This window comes from Giraffa tippelskirchi, chromosome 12, assembly GCF_054371585.1.
Source record: "Giraffa tippelskirchi isolate mGirTip1 chromosome 12, T2T-mGirTip1v1.2.pri, whole genome shotgun sequence".
NCBI lineage: Eukaryota > Metazoa > Chordata > Mammalia > Artiodactyla > Giraffidae > Giraffa > Giraffa tippelskirchi.
In genome coordinates, this window is record NC_137286.1 from 63,767,152 (window position 1) to 63,789,091 (window position 21,940).

A 21,940-nucleotide genomic window follows, 5' to 3' on the forward strand; every position below is an offset into this window, starting at 1 on the left:
GATATATATATATATATATATATATATACATAAAAATGGAAGAATTTTATTATGGTTTCACATCTAAAAATGTTTAATACAGCATATAATCGAAGCAGCAATCAAATGTATGTGAAACTGCTTCCTCACATAATGGGAGAAAAAAGAGAGATGCAACTGAAAACTTAAGACAGAGTTGGCAGGCAGATTAAAAATACTATGTACACCCATGGTGGATTCATGTCAATGTATAGCAAACAAATACAATACTGTAAAGTTAAAAAGATAAATAAATAAATATACTATGAAGATATTCCAAAATACAGTATCTGTGCTTCAATTTCCATGTAATTGTTTCACTTAATGTAGTAGTGAAGAATAAAAACCTATGATCTCTTTGAATTTTGACCATCTAATTGCCCTAAAGAGACTGTCACTCAGAAGATTCCAGCAGCTCAGACAAACATGTGTATGCATAACTGCACCCTACATTTTCAGCACTCATGTGCTGGTTCTCTAGAGTCTAATGCTGCCACATGAGCACTCAGAGAGTTTCAATATTATCCCAACACTGTAGAAGTACAGACCTCTGCCTAATTCAGTTTATCAAACACATGCACGTTGGTGAACTTTCAAATACAAGTCCCTATTGATACCTCACAGATGAAAAAACTCAACTCTCCCTACATATATTTTGTACAAGGTAGGCTTTGGTCCTTAGTTGCACAGAATTGATCAGGTCACTCATTTTCTTCAGATTTTCTGAGATCAATTATTATAGTCATCAATCCAGGCACATTGCTAAAGGGGGCATTTCAAACCTCAGTTAAACAACAGACCAAGCATTCAGGAGTTCATCACCCATAGACACACTGACCTACCGTATTCAGTCTTGGAGACCATATATTACATATACTTCCCAAGGCTCCAAGGCTGACCAGAATAGTCAATGACTTACTGTTATTGACCTCTAATATTGACCTCAATATTATATTACCTCTAAGAGGAATAGAGTGTTTTCAGGACAAAATGTTTACCGGCTTGAGAATGAATCTCAAAGATGAAAAGGCTAACTTATTCTCAATCGTGTCCTTTACGTCACTTCTCCTTCATATGAAACTCAGTACTAGATCCATGTTACATGAAAGAATAAAGTAAAATGTGGAAAGATAAGAGGTAAATGTGTCCATTGGTCTACTAGACACAAAATGGTAGAGTTCACAAACGTACCCTCATTTGAAATAAAGTAATGCATTTGTCTCCTAAAATGTTTCTGATGTTATTCCAACATTATGTTAATCTCTACCCTCCATCAGACCAAATACTGTCCAGTATTTTCTGCCACCAAATCAGATGTTTATAGGCAACTGTAAAATTTGTCAAAGTTATTTGTTAACTTTAAACATGATACTCACTATTGATACTACTTGACCAACTGAACTCCCTCCATAGCCTAGTATAGTCCCTTGTGCTGGATCTCACCTCACAGAAGTAATTTTGTCAGTCATTTTATTCAGAGCCCTCTGAGACCTACTTTGAACTTATCACCAACACAGGTACATTTGTAGTAGGACAGTAATTTATGTAGCAGAGACTGAGCACTCAGGATTCCAACACCCTCAGACACAACAATCAGCAGTTTTAAATGATTGAGACTAGGTCATCACAGTCAATGATCTAGTATCATAGTTAACTGGCTTGGCCAGAGTTTTATTATCACTGGAATATTACAACACTCTAATGTCAGTATTCTTGGGACAAAATGCTTACCAGTGTGAGAGTCTCCAATGAACTGTGAGGTTTGAATGGCAGATTTAGTCAGATATTTTCCACCATTTCACTTCTCAAGGTGAAACCAATATGATTCTTTCATAAGAAATCAAGTGTGATTCTAAGTTGCACTATAAAAATAGAGCAAAAGTGAAATATTTTGGTAACAATTTCACTGATTAACTGGCCTAGGAATCCCTACACTGCAGGTATTCTCACTTAGTCTTTAAAATGTCTAGACTAGAGAATCTCCCTCTAGACTAGAGAATCTCCCTCGGTAACTAAGAAGGCTAAAAGCCAGGTGACACAGATCAGGTCACACCATGAAACTGAGCTGCCTGAACTAACAGAAACTATTCATTTCTGTATGTAGAGTCTCTCTTACTCCAGAGAGAGAATTCAGTGTAGAAAAAACCTTCTAACACCTTATGCATGACTAGCAGAAGAAACCAAGGGACCAAAATAGCAACAAATCAGCTCTGACAATTGGACTGCAAACAAAACCACAAACTAGAAAGATGTAAGACATTGAATTAAACCAAAACAGGGTTTAGAAACTAAAATAAAAATTGTAATAGAAGTCAGGTACCCTAATTTAATATAAAAACTGCCCAATAGAGCTACAACTAGAGACTATCATACTAAACGAAGTTAAGTCAGAAAGAGATAGACAAGTAGAATATATCACCTACACGTGAAATTGAAATAAGGCACAAACGAATCTATCTACAAAACAGAAAGACACACACAGATGTAGAGAACAAACTTGTGGCTGCCAAGGGGAAGAAGGGGAGGAAAGGGGATGAACTGGGAGTTTGGGGTTGGTAGATCCAAACTATTATATTTAGAATGGATAGACAAGGTCCTAAATGTATAACACAGGAAATGGTATTCAATATTCTGTGATTAATCATAATGGAAAAGAGTATAAAAAGGTATATATGTGTATAACTGAGTCACTCTGCTATACAAAGAAATTGGCATAATATTATTTACCAACTATACTACACTAAGAAACTTCTGGATAGAAATTAAAAGATGACCCATTACACAAGAAAAGTAATCATGAAAAGAATGTGAATAGAAAATCAATGAAAGAAACAAAAGATGAAACAATGCAGTTATCAGAATAAATAATAAAATACTGATGAAAAATTTGGAGTGTGAATATAAAATATTTTTAAAAAGTGAAAATGAAGACAAATCTCCAGTAAATAACAAAAATATAAATTAAATAAATGAAACAAAAATGGAATTGTATAATAAGTAAGAAAAGTTCACCAGACAGGATCATTATTAGCGAGCACAAAACATGGAAGATATTAAGTGAAATTAGTGCGGATCAAAAGATTAAAAAAATTTAAAAACAGAAAAAATGATCTCAAATCCCACAAAGGATCTGTGTGAAAAAATAAGATACGTACTAAGATCATGGCATCTGGTCCCATCACTTCATGGGAAATAGATGGGGAAACAGTGGAAACAGTGTCAGACTCTATTTTGGGGGGCTCCAAAATCACTGCTGATGGTGATTGCAGCCATGAAATTAAAAGATGCTTACTCCTTGGAAGGAAGGTTATGACCAACCTAGATAGCATATTTAAAAGCAGAGACATTACTTTGCCAACAAAGGTCCATCTAGTCAAGGCTATGGTTTTTCCAGTGGTTATGTATGGATGTGACAGTTGAACGGTGAAGAAAGCTGAGCACCGAAGAATTGATGCTTTTGAACTGTGGTGTTGGAGAAGACTTTTGAGAGTCCCTTGGACTGCAAGGAGATCCAGCCAGTCCATTCTAGAGGAGATCAGTCCTGGGTGTTCATTGGAAGGACTGATGTTGAAGCTGAAACTCCAATACTTTGGCTACCTCATGCGAAGAGTTGACTCATTGGAAAAGACCCTAATGCTGGGAAGGATTGGGGGCAGGAGGAGAAGGGAATGACAGAGGATGAGATGGTTGAATGGCATCATCGACTCGATGGACATGGGTTTGGGTAAACTCTGGGAGTTGGTTATGGACAGGGAGGCCTGGCGTGCTGCGATTCATGGGGTCACAAAGAGTCGGACATGACTGAGCGACTGAACTGAACTGAAATAACTCATTAAATAACTCATTAAAAGGAATACTAATCAATTAAGGTTGCTGCTGTTGTTCAGTTGCCCAGTCATGTAACTCTTTGCAACCCCATGGACTGTAGCACACCAGGCCTTCATGTCCCTCACCATCTCCCGGAGTTTGCCCAAGTTCATGTTCATTGCATTGGTGACACCATCCAGTCATCTCATCTTCTGATGCTCTCTTCTCCTTCTGCCTTCAATCTTTCCCCAAATCAAGGACTTTTCTAATGAGTCGCCTGTTCACATCAGATGGCCAAAATACTGGAGCTTCAGCTTGAGTATCAGTCTTTGCAGTGAATATTCAGGGTTGATCTCCCTTAAGATTGACTGGTTTGATCTCCTTGCTGTCCAAGGGACTTTCAGGAGTCTTTTCTAGCACAAAAGTTTGAAGGCATCAATTTTCTGGCATTCTGCCTTCTTTACAGTCCAGCTCTCACAACTGTACATGACCACTGAGAGGAGGGAATGGTAAACCACCTCAGTATACTTGCCTCATGAACTGTATAAAAGGTCAAAAAGATATGACATCAAAAGACGAGTCCCTCAGGTCTGAAGGTGTCCAACATGCTCCTGAGGAAGAGTGGAGGAGAACTGCTAACAGCCCCAGGATGAATGAAGCGGCTGGGCCAGAGTGGATACACTGCTCAGTTGTGGGTTTGTCTGGTGATCAAAGTAAAATTCGATGCTGCAAATAACAGTATTGCATAGGGACCTGGAATGTTAGACCCATGAATCAAGGTAAATTGGACGTGGTCAAGCAGGAGATGGTAAGAATAAACATCAATATCTTAGGAATCAGTGAACTAAAATGGATGGGAATAGGCAAATTTAATTCAGATGACCATTATATCTGCCACTGTGGGCAAGAATCCCATAAAAGAAATGGAGTAGCCCTCATAATCAACAAAAGAGTCCAACATACAGTACTTGGGTGCAATCTCAAAAATGACAGAATGATCTTGATTTATTTCCAAGGCAAACCAGTCAACATTATAGTAATCGAAGTCTATACCCCTACCATGGATGCAGAAGAAGCTGAAGTTGACCAGTTCTATGAAGACCTAGAAGACCTCCTAGAACTAATACTCAAAAAGATATTCTATTCATCATCAGGGATTGGAATGCAAAAGTAGGAAGTCAAGAGACACCTGGAGTAGTAACAGGTAAGTTTGGCCTTGCAGAACAAAATGAAGCAGGGCAAAGACTAACTGAATTCTGCCAAGAAAATGCACTAGTCATACGAAATACCCTTTTTCAGCAACACAAGAGATGACTTTACACATGGACATCAGTTCAGTTCAGTCATTCAGTCATGTCTGACTCTTTGCAACCCCATGGACTGCAGCATGCCGGGCCTCCCTGTCCATCACCAAATCCAGGAGTTTACTCAAGTTCATGTCCATTGAGTCGATGATGCCATCCAGCCATCTCATCCTCTGTTGTCCCCTTCTTCTCCCACCTTCAATCTTTCCCAGCATCAGGGTCTTTTCAAATGAGTCAGTTCTTTGTATTGGGTTGCCAAAGTATTGGAGTTTCAGCTTCAGCATCAGTCCTTCCAATGAATATTCAGGACTGATCTCCTTTAGGATTGACTGGTTGGATCCCCTTGCAGTCCAAGGGACTCTTAAGAGTCCGTAATATTGTACAATTAATGTTAAACATACAAAACTAGTAGTACAAACATATGAAACAGTGAATTCACAATTTAAAAAATTTCTACAGTTAAAAATCCAGAAATTAAAAAAGACATCTAGAAACAGAATGTAAAAAAAAATGTTTAATTATATAACATTTTGAAAAAATATGAAAGCAAAAAAACAAAAGAGATGTACCTGACAAGAGGACTAAGAAACATTCAGGTGTAATTTATTATTTTTTAAAAAATATTTAAATTGGCAAAAATTCTTGGTTTAAAAAGGTCAATTAAACAACTAAAAAGACAAGCGCAAAAACAAAAACATGAATTGTGATATTGTAAGGTCACATACAACACAAATAAGAGTCAATAAAAGACACATCGATACAAAGAGTTTTTTAAAATTCTTGCAGCACACCAATTAAAAATGAGAAAGGAGCACTATGAAAATTTTTTATAAAGCCCTTGACTGAAAACAATGGCAACTGTATCACAATATAACATATGTGACAAAAAGTGAAGAAAACTAGTAGGAAAAGAAAAAGATGAATAAATAACAAAAAATTCATAATCCTGATTTACAGAGCTAAAATAAAAACGCTCAATGAGCCACATTAAAAAAAGAAAAGAAAAGAAAAGAAAATGTACAACGATATGCCATAGAAAGTCTATACACGGCCTGGGGATGGCTACATTAGCTAGGTAAGTACTCAGAACAAGATTGCTTCTGAGCCTAAGGCAAAGATAAAAGCCCTTCACTTGGACCACACAGAGAGAGAAAGGAAACTGAGCCTATCCAATGCCTAAAGTTGTAAGGCGAGACACCTAAAACAACTGAGTAAATTGATGTGGGGCCTTGCACTTTTGAAAGCCTGTCCCATCAGTGCCCATACTTCAGCAAACCAAGAGCTCTTCTAGGACCACGATGACATCGACAGTCACCAAAACTACAGAACCTTGCAAATTCATAAACCAGGAATATCACTGCCAACCCCAGAGACACCATGAGACCCCAGGTCCTCAAGGGCCAATGTGACAACCACAGCCATTCCACAACATTACCCAGCAAACATCTGCAAGCTCTGAACCCACCATGACTTCCGTGGCCTGAGGTCAGGCCTTCCAGGGACCATAGGTGTGATGTGCCAGCCGGTGGCACGACAAAATGAACCCCGTGCCAGACAGCCTCTCCTTGGAAGCTGACTCCCCTGTTTCCATAGCATCCAGCGTAACGACCTCCAGGAAGAGCACCAAACCTCAGAGAAGGCAGGTGGGCTGGGTATAGAAATTACCCTGTAATGTCCTGAGGAACATCTTTACATCATCAACACAGGGAGAACATGGCCAGACGTGGATAAAACAAAACCCTGCCTCATAATTGGCCTCCATGCCAAGACATGATACAATGCCTTGATGTCAACCGCTTGCTGCCACAAAGATCCACCACAAAGCAAGTCAATCAAAGGAGAAGCCAACGGGGGGATGGGTACATGAACCTGCACCCTCAGTGCTTCCTGAAACTGGCCCAAAGTGCACCTGAAGACAACCCAAAGAGTTCAAGGATCCCTATGGACTTGCCAGTTCATCCACAAAGCATTTCACCCAGAGGTTCATGCACAATTCCTAGTGCATTTCTCACTCTCCCTGCCATTCTCTGTCCCTGGTATCTGTCCACCTCAGGGCAAAGTGCCAGACCCTCTCCTCTACACAGAATTTTGATTTCCTCAAGAATTCTGTTAGACATTTTCCAGGCCCAACCTCCCAAGCCCAGTGGCCACTCTCAAGCCCCCATATACAAGGGGGATGTGATCTGAGGACGGGCTGTCAGCTTGGCCCACATCCCAGGGATGGTGGTCTGTTGATTGCCTAAGATCATCAGGTACCTTCTAACCTTCATCCCATCTCCCCACAGAACATGACAGAGAAGCCCAGCCTATGCAGGGCTCCTGCTCTGATCCTGTGTGTAAAGACTTAGGTATCCTCCAGGGACAAAGCAATGACCTGGTAGAGGCCTGCAGAACTCAATGGCAGGCCAGAGGCCCTAAAAGGCTCCCACTTCCTTTACCACCTGCACTCTCACTCGTGGAGGAACACAGCCCTGGCTAGCCTCATGCATCCAGGGATGACACACTGTCCCCAGCCATACCTCAGGGATGGGAGTCCCAGACATTTTCCCCAAAGGCTCCTCTTCCCACAAGAAAGTCACCACCCTCAACTTGCACAAAGTGGCTGCTGATGACCAAGGGGGCAAATGCAACGTGACACCCTGCCTACGTTCCCTGTGGGAGCCACATTCAGGACCCCAGTTCTGGTGAGGAGACAGTAGAGGCTTTTCATATTCACTTTGTTTAGATTTCCAAGAAATGCCTTTTTTTGGAGTCATCATCAGTTTAAGCATGTGCTCAGACTCTGGACCTACGGCCTCCACCCTGAGATGGCCAGGGAACTCAATCACATCAGCATCCAGGACCCATCAGAGCCCAGTCATGGGGGAGGTAGTGCAGTCAGGCCTCAGGCCATCCGAGCTCGCATGTCTCAGGGAAAGCCCAGAATGTGATGGTGCAGCCCCAGTTCACAGAGGTCCAGGGCAAACCACTAGGTTCCCATGAAGAAGTACCACTTACCACCATGGGCCATATGCCAATATGCCTTCAGGGGCTCTCTTGCCTGACCTCACCTGGCCTGATGTCATGGAATATGGGAAGGATACCACACTGATGGTTTTGATCCCAGGGGACTCCCCCTGAGTTGAAGCGAGAATTTACATACACACGTGAAGAACGTGCATAGGTGCACAGGAAAAAGGGGCAATGCCACCTGGAATACTGGGTTCTATCTTGCCTCTGTTTCATATCCTGCCCCTTGTCTGTGTGGCAGGAGTCAAATGTGAATGCACTGGGGCAAGGACACTTTCAGAGTGGGTAACTATCAGGCCAAAGAAAGCCATGGGTCCATCACATCCCTGGTTTGAGGCCCTCCAATTCCACTCCTGAATACCGTGCCTGTTGACACAGCTTAAAGGTGTAATTCTTGAACCTCTTTACACACCCAGGAAAACTGGGCCCACCCTGCCAACCTAACAGCCACTAACACTCCAGGGAAACACTCAATCTTGGCACCTACTTTGCTCACAATGGACCTGCCAACAGGGCAACAAGGAAACTGGGAGCTTACATAAGAAAATGGCACTAGTCTAAAAGTGAGGTCCACAGTGAAAAGTGGCTCCTTGGGCCCCACAACAAAGAGTCCTTGAGACACACCTACACTGACTTTGGGAGACTCAAGAGTGCACTTACTTCCTGGCCTACAGCCAAGGCAGAGGCCCTTAACTTGGGAAACATGCAAAGCTACTCCAAAACCCAAAATTACAGAGCTAGACACTTTACATCAACTGGTACACTCACCATGAGGCTTTGAAATTTCTTTAGCCAGGAATATCACAGCCAGAACTCAGAGACATACTGAGACCCAGGTCCTCCAGGAACAATGTGACACCCACAGCCATGCCACGAGAAAACCCAACAAACAGTGGTGACCACAATCTTCACTGATTCTCTGGACTGAGGCCAAGCACGCTAGAGACCATGAGCTCACTGCACCAGCTGGTGGCATGTCAAGATGACCCATCCCCCAGACAGCCTCTCCTGCCCCTAAACCTACAATTTCTCCTTAGCAGCCAACTCCCCTGTTCCTACAAGGTCCCACCCAACGACCTCTGGGAAGAACTCCAACCTTCAGGAAGGCTAGGAGGGCTGGGTATAAAAAAATTTAGGATGGCCTGAGGAACAACTTCACAATGTCAACATAGAGAAAATGTAGCCAGACAGGGAGAAAATACACACCTCATGCCTCATAATCAGCACCCAGGCCAAGACATGATACAATGCTACAATGACAAACACTCACTGCCATGAAGACATAAAGTGAAGCAAGTTAATCAAAGAGAGGCCAAATAGGGGATAGTCCCTGAATTTGTTTCTCCAGGCCTTCCAGACACTGAGTACAAATGCACTGAAGGCAACCAAAAGAGTTCAGGGAGCACTGTAGACTCACTGATACCTCCATTCACCAATCCAGCCATGGGTTCACCAACCATTCCACACACATTAACCACACTCTCACCTTTCAATTGTCCCAAAATACACCTGCCTCAGAGCCAATGTGCCAGACTCTCCCATTAACACAGAATATTTATTATCTCAAAACATTTTCCAGGCCCACCCTCCCAACACTCATGTTCACTCACATACAAGGGGGACACAATCCAAAAAGGGGACATAGGCTTGGACAACATGCTGGGGACAGTGACTGATGTCCTCCAATCATCAGGAGAAACTTACTCTGTGTCCTTTCTCTCCAGTAGAACATGACATAGAAGACCAACCTAGGCAAGGACTCTGGTTCTGACTCTGAGTGTAAAGACTATGGTTTCCTCTAAGAGACAAGGCAACAACTGAGTGGAGGCATGAACACAGTGGAAGCCCAGAGGCTCTCAAACAACTCCTGCATCCTCTGCTACCTCACTCTCATCTGCAGCAGGAGACCACAATCCTGACTGGGCTCATAAACCCAGACAAGACATGCTGTCTGTAGCCATCTGAGGAGGATGGGAGTCCCAGGCTCCTTTCCCAGTGGCTCCTCTTCCCATGAGAAGGCTGTCACCCTCAACTTACACAGTGAAGCTGTTGAAGTACGAGGAAGCAAATGCAACATGGCCTTCTCTCTATTTTCCCTGTGGGAACCACATGCTGGAACTTAATTCCAATGAGGAGACCATAGGGACTGCTCATTAATTTTGTTCAGATTTCCAAGGAATGCATTTGTGGGAGTCAACACAATCCTACCATGTGCTCAGACACTGGACGTGGAAAGTTGTGGCTTCTACCTTAGGACTGTAGGCGAGCTCAATCACATCAGCATTTGGGACAACCTAGAGCCAAGACAAGGGTAGGAATTGTAGTCAAGCCTCAGGCCATGGGACCTTGAATGCCAGAGAGTAAGCACAGAAGGTAAGGGTGAAACCCTGGCACCCAGAGGCCTGTAGACAAACTACTAGGTTTTGGGAAAGAACTGCCACTTACAATCATGGGTGTTCTACCTGTAAACCCATGGGCTGCATGTCCACTCAGATATGGGAGATCACTAATTTCACCTGGCCTCACCTCCACAAGCCAAGTGTCACAGAATATGCAAAGGGTCACCTGTTCCAATGGTATTCCAAGTTGGTGACTCAAATTAACTTGAGGCAAGAAAATATCTGCAGGCTTGAGGAATAGCAACAGGCACATAGCAGACAAAGGCAATGCTCACAGGAGAGTTGAGATTCATACTTCATCTATGACTCAGTTGCTGCAACTCTGTCTGGTGTGCAGAAGTCAAAAATGAATGCATTGCCACAGGGAAAAATTCAGTGTCAAGGGGCCAGCAGGACGAAGTGCCGATGTTCTGTCAACTCACTGGTCTCAGACTCTGCAAATCCACCCCTCTTACCATCACTGACAACACAATTTAAAGATAACCTCTAAGAAACTCCAACTCACCCTCAGGGGAAGGAGGCCACCTTGTCTAAACTACCACTGCCCCTCCAGGAAAACAAACACACTCTTGGCACCTACTCTGCTCACAATGGTCTCACCACCATGGGGAAGGAACAAAGGTATTTGAGAGGTTGCACAAGAATAAGATCCTCCTTTGACAGGGAGATTATCCATGAAACTAGTTCTTGGGCTGTGCAACAAAAGGGCTCCATAGTACAGCTGTGCACAATCTGGGTGGCATACGAGTGTGCTTGCTTCCCGGACTGCAGCCGTGCTACAAGCATATAGCTTGAAAAACACAAAAAGCTACAGGCCATTGGAACCATTCTGAAATGCAAAGATGTGGGGCTCCACCCTTTACAGCACTTAAGTTACTCATCGTGATGTACTGCACTTTTTAAGGCAGTAACATCACTACAGTGGCTCTGGAGACAACACAAGATCCAGGTGATCCATGATCATCCTCACAGCACAAGCCATGCCATGACAGAATCCAGAAACAGCCATGGCTGCTGAACCCACAATGATGTCTTTGGCTTGAGGCTAGGAATGCAAGAGACCACAGTGTTGCTGCACCAACAGGCCATAACAAAAATACCCCTGTGGCAGAAAGCCTCTCCTGTCCTTAAGACAGCACCCGCTCATGTGGGCAACTGACTCTTCTGTTTTTACTGGGTCCAGCCCACTGAATTCCAGAAAAAACTCTTAAACTTGGGAAAGGATAGGTGGGCTGGATATAGAAATGACACATGGATGTCCTGAGGCACACCTTATGCCATGCACACAGGGAGAACATGGAAAGATGGACAGAAAACATCCCCTTTGCCTCATAATTGGCCACCAGGACAAGACAGGACATGATGCCAACCACTTGTGGATCTGGAGTTCCGCCACAAATGAAACCAATTATGGGAGAGGAAAACTGTTGGATGGTCCATAAATCTGCCACTGTTGTCCTTCCTAATACTCACTCCAAATGCACCTGAAGGAAACACCAAGACTCCATGAAACCTGATTGATCCATCCACCTGCTTACTCACCCATGGGTTCAACCACCATTCTAGGCATATTTCCTGCTGTCCAAGCTTTCTTCACTTCCTGCCATCCACCTACATCAGGGAAACATGCTGGACCTTCCCATCAAGATACGATTCTGATTTCCTTGGAAAGGCACTAAGGCACCTTCCAGATTCAGCCTCCCAAAACCAGTGCACACTCACACACGAAATGAAAGAAACAATACAAGAAGGGTCCATCAGCTTACCCAAATTCCTGGACACTATGCTCATTTACTTCTTCAAATATCAGGAGAAAACCATGCAGAATCCTGTTCCCCAGGAAAACATGGAGAGAAGTCTGGCTGAGGCCACAATTCCTGTTCTGAATCTGAACAAAAACAATTTGTTTTCTCCAGGGGACTAGGCAATGGGCACGCAGAGGCCTGATGAACTCAATGTCAGCCCAGAGGCCCTCAAATGGCTTTTACTTTCTCTGCCATGGCACTTTCACCCACAGCAAAAGGCAACATCTCTGGCTAGTCTTGTGCAACCAGAGAAAACACATGGTCACTAGTCGGCCCCTGAGGATGGGAGACGCAGGCCCTTCTCCCTATGGCTTACCTACACACCGCAAGTTTGTCACTCTTAGCTTCCACGCTGTTGCCGCTGATGCCCCAGGGAGCAAAGGCAATGTGACCCTGACCATTCCATTCCTCTGGGAGCCACATGCTGGACCTTAGTTCCAAAGAGGACATGATCACGATTGATAACTCATTTTGTTTAGATTTTCAAGGTTGCCTCTGTGGGAATCATCATCCATCTGAGTGTATGTGCTCAGATGCAAGTTGGGACCCCTACCCCAGGAAGGCCAGCAATCTCAATCACATCAGCAGTTGGAACTGCAGAGATCCCAGCCAAGAGGCAGGAACTACAGCCAAGCCTGTGGGCCCAGGGACCTTGCGTGCCCCAGGGAAAGTACAAAGGTGAAAAAGCAGACACCCCACCCAGAGCCCTATGGCCAAACAACCAGGTTTATGGGAAGAAGGGCCACTTACAGTCATTGGTGTTCCACCTGTACCACCGTGGGCTGCGTGTCCAGTGGCCTGTGGCAGCTCATAGGCCTCAACTTTCCAGGCTGAGAGTCATGGAATATGTGACGGGTCCCCCAGTGCCAATGGTCTTCCATCCCAGGGCACTCAATCTGGCTTGAGGCAAGAAAATATATGCAAGCATGAGGAAGAGAGACAGGCATATGGGGGAAAGAGGCAAGGCCCCCACGAGCATTGCCCTCATACCTGCATCTACCATTCAACTGCTGCACCTCAATCTGGTGTCAGAAGCCAAACATGAATGTGTTAGCATGTGGATTACTTCAGAGTCAAGGGGCCATCAGGACAAAGAGCACCAATCTGCCAACTCCCTGGCCTTGGGCCCTGCAATTACTCTCCCCATGCCATCCTCACCAACACAGCTTAAGGATGTTCTCCATGAATCCCCAAGATGCCCTCAGGGGAACGGGGACCCCTTGGTCTAACAGCCACTGCTGTTCCAGAGGAACACACCCACTCTAGGCACCTCGTCTGCTCACAAAGAGCATTCCAGCGTGGGAAAGGAAAAAAGTTTCTGAGAGTTTCCAAGAAAATAAGGCCCTTCTCCGACAGGGAGCCTATTGATGAAAAATGGCAATTTAAGTCCCATGACAAAGGGGTCCCATTGAATACCTGTGCTCAGCCCAGTTGACACACAAGCATACTTGCTTCCTGGCTGAAAGCAATACTACAAGCTCTTCCTTGGACACCATGAAAAGTTATAGGCCATTGAACCATTTCAGAACACAAAGATGCCAGGGCTCCACTAACAGCAACTAGGTCACTTGCTGTGCTGCCTTGCTCTTTATAAGCCAGTAACATCACTGCTATGAACCCAGACACAAGACTTAGGTTGTCCACGACCATCCTGACACCACCAGCCACAATATGACAGAACTCAGCAAACAAGTGTGACAACTGGGTGCACATGACATCACTGGCCAGAGATCAAGCATGCAGGAGAGCAATGCATTGCTGCAGCAGCAGGTAACATGACAAAATGAGCCCGACGCCAGACAGCCTCTCCTCCCCTTAATACTGCAGTTGCTCACGGGGACAGCTGACTCCTGTGTTTTCACAGGGTTCTGCCCACGGATTGCCAGGAAGAGCTCCTTAATTCAGAAAAAAAATAGGAGGGATGGGTATAGAAATGACGCTGGGAGGTCAGGAGGCACACCTTTCACATGCACATGGTGAAAACATGGCGAGGTAGACAGAAAATATCCCCTGTGCCTCATATTGGCCCCAAGAAAAAACAAGATACAATGTCACGATGGCAACAACTGAAGGCTCCAGATATCTGCTGCAAAGGAGACCAACCATGGGAGAGGTCAAGTGTTCAATGGGCCATGAACATATAAATCTGCCACTGCGGTCCTTCCTCACACTCACTCCAGTAAGGCAACCCAGACTTCAGGGAAGCTGATCGAATAGCTGGTCTACCCACCCACCCATCCATTCATGGGTTCCACCACCATTCGAGGTGCATTTCAAGATCTCCGAACTTTGCTCTCCCCTGGCATCCACTTACCTCAGGGCCATATGCCAGTCCTCCTGTTGACATGGGATTTTTATCCATGGAATATCCTAATGCATCTTCGAGGCTCAGCCTCCCGACACCAGTGTCCATGCACACCAACCAAAGAAACAACCAGACGAGGGGCCCGCAGCTTGGCCCACCTCCTGGACACTCTGCCCATTGATCTTCTCTCAGTATCAGGAGAAAACTATGTAGCAATCCATCCCCAGAAGAACATGACACAGAAGCCCGGCCGAGGCTGCGATTCCTGTTCTGACCCTGAGTGAAAACTCTGTGCTATCCACCAGGGACCAGGCAGTGGGCACACGGAGGCCTGACAAACTCAGTGGCAGCCCAGATGCTCTCTAATGGCTTCTGCTTCCTCTGCTACCCTCACTCTCATCCACACCAGGAGACAAAAGACCTGCCTAGCTTGTGCAATGACAGACGATTCGTGGTCCCCAGTCATAACCCCAGGATGGGAGAGCAGCCCCTTTCCCCCATGGCTCACCTCCACATCACAAGGCCATCACCCTCAGCTTGCACACTGTGGCTGTTGACACCCCAGGGAGCAAATGAATGTGACCCTGGCCCTTCGATCCCTCTGGGAGCCACGTGCTAGACCTCAGTTCCGATGAGGAGACGGTAGGGATGGCTCACTCATTTTGTTCAGATTTCCAAGGAATGCATTTGTGGGAGTCATCATCGATCCAAGCACGTGTGCTCTAGATGCTGCATGAGCAAAGTCGCCACCTCCATCCCAGGAAGGCCAGGGAGCTCAATCATGTCAGCATTCAAGACTGCACAGATTGTAGCCATGGGGCAGGAACTGCAGCCAAGCCTTGGGCCCTGGGACTTTGCATGCCCCAGGGAAACCCCAGAAGGTGAGGGCACGGATCCCATGCCCAAATCCTTGGGGCCAAACTGCTAGGTTTTCTTGAAGAAGGGCTGCTTACCGCCATGGGTGATCCACCTGTACATTGAAGGGCCAACTGCCCAGAAGCTCCTGGGGGCTTGCATGCCTCGTCTAGCCAGGACAGCTGTCATGGAATACGCGACGGGTTCTCCATTGCAAACAGTCTTCCATCCCAGGCCACTCAAGGCCCCTGGCTTGCAGTAAGAAAACACACACGTGTGAGGAAGAGCACCAGCCATACTGGGGAAAGAGGCAAAGCTTCCAGAAGCACTGCCCTCATTCTTGCATATGCCATTCAATTGGTGCACCTCGATCTGCTGTGTCAACCATCAAACATAATGCGTTGGTGCATGGATACCTTCAGAGTCAAGGGCCTGCAGGACAAAGATTGCCCATCTGCCAACTCCCTGGTCTTCATTCTGCAATTCCGCTCCTCATGCCATCCCTGCTGACACAGCTAAGGATGTCCTCTGTGAACCCCTGAGACGCTCTCAGGGGACTGGGGCCCCTTGGCCTAACAGCCACTGCCCTTCCAGGGAAACACACCTGTTCTTGGCACATACTCTGTTCATAATGGACTGCCCAGCTCAGGGAAGGATAAGAGGTACCTGAGGGCTTCCACAACAATACGACCTTTCCCTGACAGGGAACAGATCCATGAAAAATGGCTCTTTCAGCCCTGAAACAAAGGGGCCCTGATGGACACCTACGCTCAGCCTTGTTGACACATGATCATGCTTTGCTTCCTGGCCAAAAGCCATGCTAGAAGGCCTTCCTTAGGCAACATGAAAAGATGCAGGCCATCAGAGACTTCCTGAAGTGCGAAGATGTTGGGGCTCTACCCTTTACAGCAACTGGGTCACTTGCCATGCTGCCTTGCTCTCTGTAAGGCAGTAACATAACTGCTGTGAACCCACACACAGCAGAAGACTCAGGTCGTCCATGACCATTCTGACACCACCAGCCAGGTTATGACACAAACCAGGAAAGAGGCGAGATGACTGAACCCACATGACACCTCTGGCCAGAGGCCAGGCATGCAGCAGAGCACAGCCTTGCTGAACCAGCCAACTGCACAACAAAATGAGCCCCACACCAGACAGATTCCCCTGCCCTTAAAACTGCAGACGCTCACAGGAGCATCTGACTCCTATTTCCATGGGGTCCTACCCACTGAGTTTGGGGAAGAGCTACTAAACTTGTGCAAGGATAGGTGGGTTGGGTATAGAAATGACACTGGGATATCCTGAGACACAGCATCACTCCATGTACACAGGGAGAATGTGGCAGTATGGAGAGAAAATATCCCCTCTACCTCATACTGGGACTCCCTGATAGCTCAGTTGGTAAAGAACCTGCCTGCAATTTAGGAGACCGTCATTTAATTCCTGGGTTGGGAAGATCCGCTGGAGAAGGGATAAGCTACTCACTACAGTATTCTTGGGATTCCCAGGTGGCTCAGATGGTAAAGAATCCGCTGGCAATATGGGAGACCTGGGTTCGATCCCTGGGTTGGGAAGATCCCCTGAAGAAGAGAAAGGCTACCAACTCCAGTGTTCTGGCCTGGAGAATTCCATGGAATGGATAGTTCATAGTCGGCCCCCAGGTTAGGACAAGATATAATGCCATGTTGGGAACTACTACTGGCTCCGGAAGTCTGTCACAAAGGAAGCCACCAATGATGGGAGAGGCCAACTGCTGGATGGTCCTTGAATGTATGAATCTGCCACTGTAGTCCTTCCCCACACTCACCCCAGTAAGGCAACCCAGACTTCAGGGAAGCTGATCAAATAGCTGGTCTACCCACCCACCCATCCATTCATGGGTTCCACCACCATTCAAGGTGCATTTCAAGATCTCCGAACTTTGCTCTCCCCTGGCATCCACCCACCTCAGGGCCATGTGCCAGTCTTCCTGTTGACATGGGATTTTTATCCATGGAATATCCTAATGCATCTTCGAGGCTCAGCCTCCCGACACCAGTGTCCATGCACACCAACCAAAGAAACAACCAGACGAGGGGCCCGCAGCTTGGCCCACCTCCTGGACACTCTGCCCATTGATCTTCTCTCAGTATCAGGAGAAAACTATGTAGCAATCCATCCCCAGAAGAACATGACACAGAAGCCCGGCCGAGGCTGCGATTCCTGTTCTGACCCTGAGTGAAAACTCTGTGCTATCCACCAGGGACCAGGCAGTGGGCACACGGAGGCCTGACAAACTCAGTGGCAGCCCAGATGCTCTCTAATGGCTTCTGCTTCCTCTGCTACCCTCACTCTCATCCACACCAGGAGACAAAAGACCTGCCTAGCTTGTGCAATGACAGACGATTCGTGGTCCCCAGTCATAACCCCAGGATGGGAGAGCAGCCCCTTTCCCCCATGGCTCACCTCCACATCACAAGGCCATCACCCTCAGCTTGCACACTGTGGCTGTTGACGCCCCAGGGAGCAAATGAATGTGACCCTGGCCCTTCGATCCCTCTGGGAGCCACGTGCTAGACCTCAGTTCCGATGAGGAGACGGTAGGGATGGCTCACTCATTTTGTTCAGATTTCCAAGGAATGCATTTGTGGGAGTCATCATCGATCCAAGCACGTGTGCTCTAGGTGCTGCAGGAGCAAAGTCACCACCTCCATCCCAGGAAGGCCAGGGAGCTCAATCATGTCAGCATTCAAGACTGTAGCCATGGGGCAGGAACTGCAGCCAAGCCTTGGGACCTGGGACCTTGCATGCCCCAGGGAAAGCCCAGAAGGTGAGGGTGTGAATCCGATGCCCAGATCCCTGGGACCAAACCACTAGCTTTCCTTGAAGAAAGGCCACTTACCGCCATGGTTGTTCCATCTGTACACCCAAGGGCCACTTGTCCAGTTGCCTCTGGGGATTTGCGAGACTCTTCTCTAGAGGCTGGGTGTCATGGACTATGCGACAGGTAACCTGTTGCCAACAGTCTTCCATCTCGGGCCACTCAACCTGGCTTGGGGTGAGAAAACACAGACGTGCGTGAGGAAGAGCACCAGCTGTACGGGGGAAAGAGACAAGGCCTCCAGGAGCATTGCCAATCATTCTGGCATCTATCATTCAATTGCTGCAACAAGGTGTGCTGTGTAGGCAGCCAAACAGGGATGTGTAGTATGCAGATACCTTCAGAGTCAAGGGGCCATCAGGACAAAGAGTGCCAATCTGCCAACTGCCTGGTCTCAGGCCTGAAATTCCACTCCATGTACCATCCCCACCAAAACAATTTAAGAATGTCCCCCAAGAGCCCCGAGACCCCCTCAGGTGAATGGGGTCCCCTTTGCCTAACAGCCACTGACCTTCCAGGGAAACACACCCACTCTTGGCACCTACTCTGCTCAAATGGACTTACCAGCATGGGAAAGAATAAAAGGTACCTGAGGGCCTCCATGACATTAAGCCCCTTCTCTGATATGGAGCATATCCACGAAAAATGGCTCTTTCAGCCCCACAACAAAGGGGCCCCAATGGACACCTATACTCAGCCCGGGTGACCCATGAGCGTGCTTGCTTCCTTGTTAACAGCCATGCTAGAAGCCCTTCCTTGAACAACACAAAGAGCTACAGGCCACTGGAGCCATTCCAAAGCACAAAGATGCTGGGGTTCCACCCTTTAGAGCAACCGGGTCACTTGTCATGCCACCTTGTTCTTTTTAAGCCAGTAACATCACTGCCATGAGCCCGGACACAATACGAAACTCAGGTCGTCCACGACTATCATGAAACACTAGTCATGATACCACAGGACCCAGCAAAGAGCCACAATGACTGAACCCACAGGACGCCTCTGGCCACAGGCTTGCAGGAGAGCACAGCCTTGCTGCTAAGCACCATGCCAGAGAGCTTCTCCTACCCTTAAAACTGTAGCCACTCATGTGGGCAGCTGACTCCCCTATTTCCACAGGGTCCTGCCCCCTAATTTCTGGGAAGATCTCCTAAACTTGGGCAAGGATAGGTGAGCTGGGTATAGAAATGAAACTGGGATGTCCTGAGGCACAAATTCACTCCATGCACATGGGGAGAACATGGCAAGATGGACAGAAAATATCCCCTCTGCTTCATACGACCCCCAGGCCAGGACAAGATATGGCACCACCTGGGGAACCACTCATGGCTCCGCAGGTCTGCAGCAAAGGAAACCAATCATGGGAGAGGCCAACCGTTGGATGGTCCATGAACCTATGAATCTGCCACCCCAGTCCTTCCCCACACTCACTCCAACCGAACCTGAAGGCAGCCCAGAATTCAGGGAACCTGCTGACTCGCCGATCCGTCCACCTGCCCATCCATCTGTGGGTTCCACCACCACTCGAGGTGCATTTCACGCTCCCCAAGCTTTGTTCTTCTTGCAACTGCCCACCTCAGGGAAATGTGCAGGTCCCTCCTGTTGACTCAGGACTTTCATCCTTGGAAATACCCTAATGCATCTGCAAGGCTCAGCCTCCCAACACTAGTGCCCACTCACATACCAACCAAAGAAACAATCAGACGAGGGGCCATCAGCTTGGCCCACCTCCTGGATACCCTGCCCAATGTATCTCCTCTGACTATCAGGAGAAAACTATGCAGCATCCCGTTCCCCAGAAGAATACGACATAGAAACTTGGCCGAAGCCATGACTCCTTTTCTGACCATGAGTGGAAACACTTTGATTTCCCCCAAGGAGATCAAACAAAGGCGGTGTGGCTGACAAACTCAGTGGCAGTCCAGATGCTCTCAAATGGCTTCCACTTCTCTGCTACCAATAGAATCATACATACCAGGAGACAAAAGCCCTGGATAGCCTCGTGCAACCAGAGATGACTCGCGGTCCCTAGCCATATCCTGAGGTTGGGAGGTGAGGGCATCTTCCTCATGGCTCACCTCCATACCACAAGGCCATCACCCTCAGCTGGCACACTGTGGCTGTTGACGCCCCAGGGAGCAAATGCAATGTGACGCTGGCCCTTCGATCCCACTGGAAATCACATGTTGGACCTCAGTTCCGATGAGGAGACGGTAGGGATGGCTCACTCATTTTGTTCAGATTTCCAAGGAATGCATTTGTGGGAGTCATCATCGATCCAAGCACGTGTGCCCAGGAGCTGAATGAGCAAAGTCGCCACCTCCATCCCAGGAAGGCCAGCGAGCTCAATTAGGTCAGCATTTGGGACTGCACAGATTGTAGCCATGGGGCAGGAACTGCAGCCAAGCCTTAGGCCCTGGGACTTTAATACCCTAGGGAAACCCCAGAAGGTGAGAGCATAGATCCCAGGCCCAGATCACTGGGGCCAAACCACTAGGTTTCCTCGAATAGGTTTCCACTTACCTCCATGGGTATTCCATCTGTACACCCAAGGGCTGCTTGCCCAGTGGCCCCCAGGGGCTCATGCTCCTTGTCTCACCAGGCTAGGATTCACGGAATATGTGACGGGTTCCCTGTTGACAATGGTCTTCCATCCTGGGCAACTCAATCTGGCTTGAGGTGAGAAAACACAAGCATGCATGAGGAAGAGCAACAGGTGTACAGGGGAAAAAGGCAAGGCCTCCAGGAGAATTGCCCTCATTCTTGAATCTACTATTCAATTGCTGCACCTCATCCTAGGGTATCAGCAGCCAAATATAAATGCATTGGCACAAGGATACCTCCAGAGTCAAGGGGCCATCAGGACAAATAGCACCAATCTGCTAACTCCCTGGTCTCAGGCCCTGCAATTTCTCTTCTTTTGCCATTCCCACTGAAAGCTTAAGGATGTCCCCCAAGAACCCTGAAGACACTCTCAGGGGAATGGAGCCCCCTTGGCCTAATAGCCACTGCCCTTCCAGGGAAACATATCCACTCTTGGCACCTATTCTGCTCACAATGGACTTGCCAGCACAGGGAAGGATAAAAGGTACCTGAGGGCTTCCATGATAATAAGTACCTTTTCTGACAGGTTGCATATCCATGAAAAAAGGCTCTTTCAGCCCTGCAACAACGGGGTCCCAAAGGACACCTGCACTCAGCCTGGCTGAGACATGAGGGTACAGGCTTCCTGGCTGACAGCCACACGAGAAGACCTTCCTTGAACAGCACAAAGAGCTACAGGCCATTGCAGATATTCTGAAGGGCGAAGATGCTGGGGCTCCACCCTTTAGAGCAACTGGGCCACTTGTATGCCAACTTTCTCTTTGTAAGGCAGTAACATCACTGTTCTTCTGTGTATTCTTGCCACCTCTTCTTAATATCTTCTGCTTCTGTAAGGTCCATACCATTTCTGTCCTTTATCGAGCCTATCTTTGCATGAAATGTTCCTTTGGTAGCTCTAATTTTCTTGAAGAGGTCTCTAGTATTTCCCAATCTGTTGTTTTCCTCTATTTGTTTGCACTGATCGCTGAGGAAGG

At 47.0% G+C, this 21,940-nt stretch overlaps 1 protein-coding gene and 6 non-coding genes across 17 annotated transcripts in view; all 7 read right to left on the reverse strand.

Annotated features, from left to right (window-relative positions):
* The window catches only part of LOC145530550 (uncharacterized), a 149,230-nt gene that overhangs the window by 17,898 nt on the left and 109,392 nt on the right, over positions 1-21,940 (reverse strand). For 3 of the 11 annotated variants that reach the window (XM_081552080.1, XM_081552081.1, XM_081552082.1), the window contains 6 exons: positions 20,886-21,035; positions 18,387-18,536; positions 13,093-13,242; positions 12,659-12,772; positions 12,304-12,425; positions 1,750-1,880 (listed from right to left, as the gene is read on the reverse strand). In XM_081552080.1, the coding sequence (XP_081408206.1) occupies positions 13,095-13,242; positions 18,387-18,536; positions 20,886-20,947 (360 nt within the window). In that variant the 5' untranslated portion in view covers positions 20,948-21,035 and the 3' untranslated portion in view covers positions 1,750-1,880; positions 12,304-12,425; positions 12,659-12,772; positions 13,093-13,094. Of the gene's footprint in view, positions 1-1,749; positions 1,881-10,175; positions 10,433-12,303; positions 12,426-12,658; positions 12,773-13,092; positions 13,243-15,600; positions 15,755-18,386; positions 18,537-20,885; positions 21,036-21,940 lie in introns of all 11 variants that reach the window. The other 8 variants (XM_081552079.1, XM_081552083.1, XM_081552087.1 and 5 more) reach the window with 7 other exon arrangements.
* LOC145530675 (small nucleolar RNA SNORD116) lies at positions 7,800-7,894 on the reverse strand. Its single transcript, XR_014071988.1, has one exon. It is a non-coding gene; the product is annotated as a small nucleolar RNA SNORD116 (small nucleolar RNA).
* On the reverse strand, positions 10,253-10,343 carry LOC145530672 (small nucleolar RNA SNORD116). Its single transcript, XR_014071985.1, has one exon. It is a non-coding gene; the product is annotated as a small nucleolar RNA SNORD116 (small nucleolar RNA).
* LOC145530676 (small nucleolar RNA SNORD116) lies at positions 12,769-12,859 on the reverse strand. Its single transcript, XR_014071989.1, has one exon. It is a non-coding gene; the product is annotated as a small nucleolar RNA SNORD116 (small nucleolar RNA).
* Positions 15,265-15,356, reverse strand: LOC145530669 (small nucleolar RNA SNORD116). The gene has a single exon (XR_014071982.1). It is a non-coding gene; the product is annotated as a small nucleolar RNA SNORD116 (small nucleolar RNA).
* Positions 18,060-18,151, reverse strand: LOC145530670 (small nucleolar RNA SNORD116). Its single transcript, XR_014071983.1, has one exon. It is a non-coding gene; the product is annotated as a small nucleolar RNA SNORD116 (small nucleolar RNA).
* On the reverse strand, positions 20,551-20,642 carry LOC145530668 (small nucleolar RNA SNORD116). Its single transcript, XR_014071981.1, has one exon. It is a non-coding gene; the product is annotated as a small nucleolar RNA SNORD116 (small nucleolar RNA).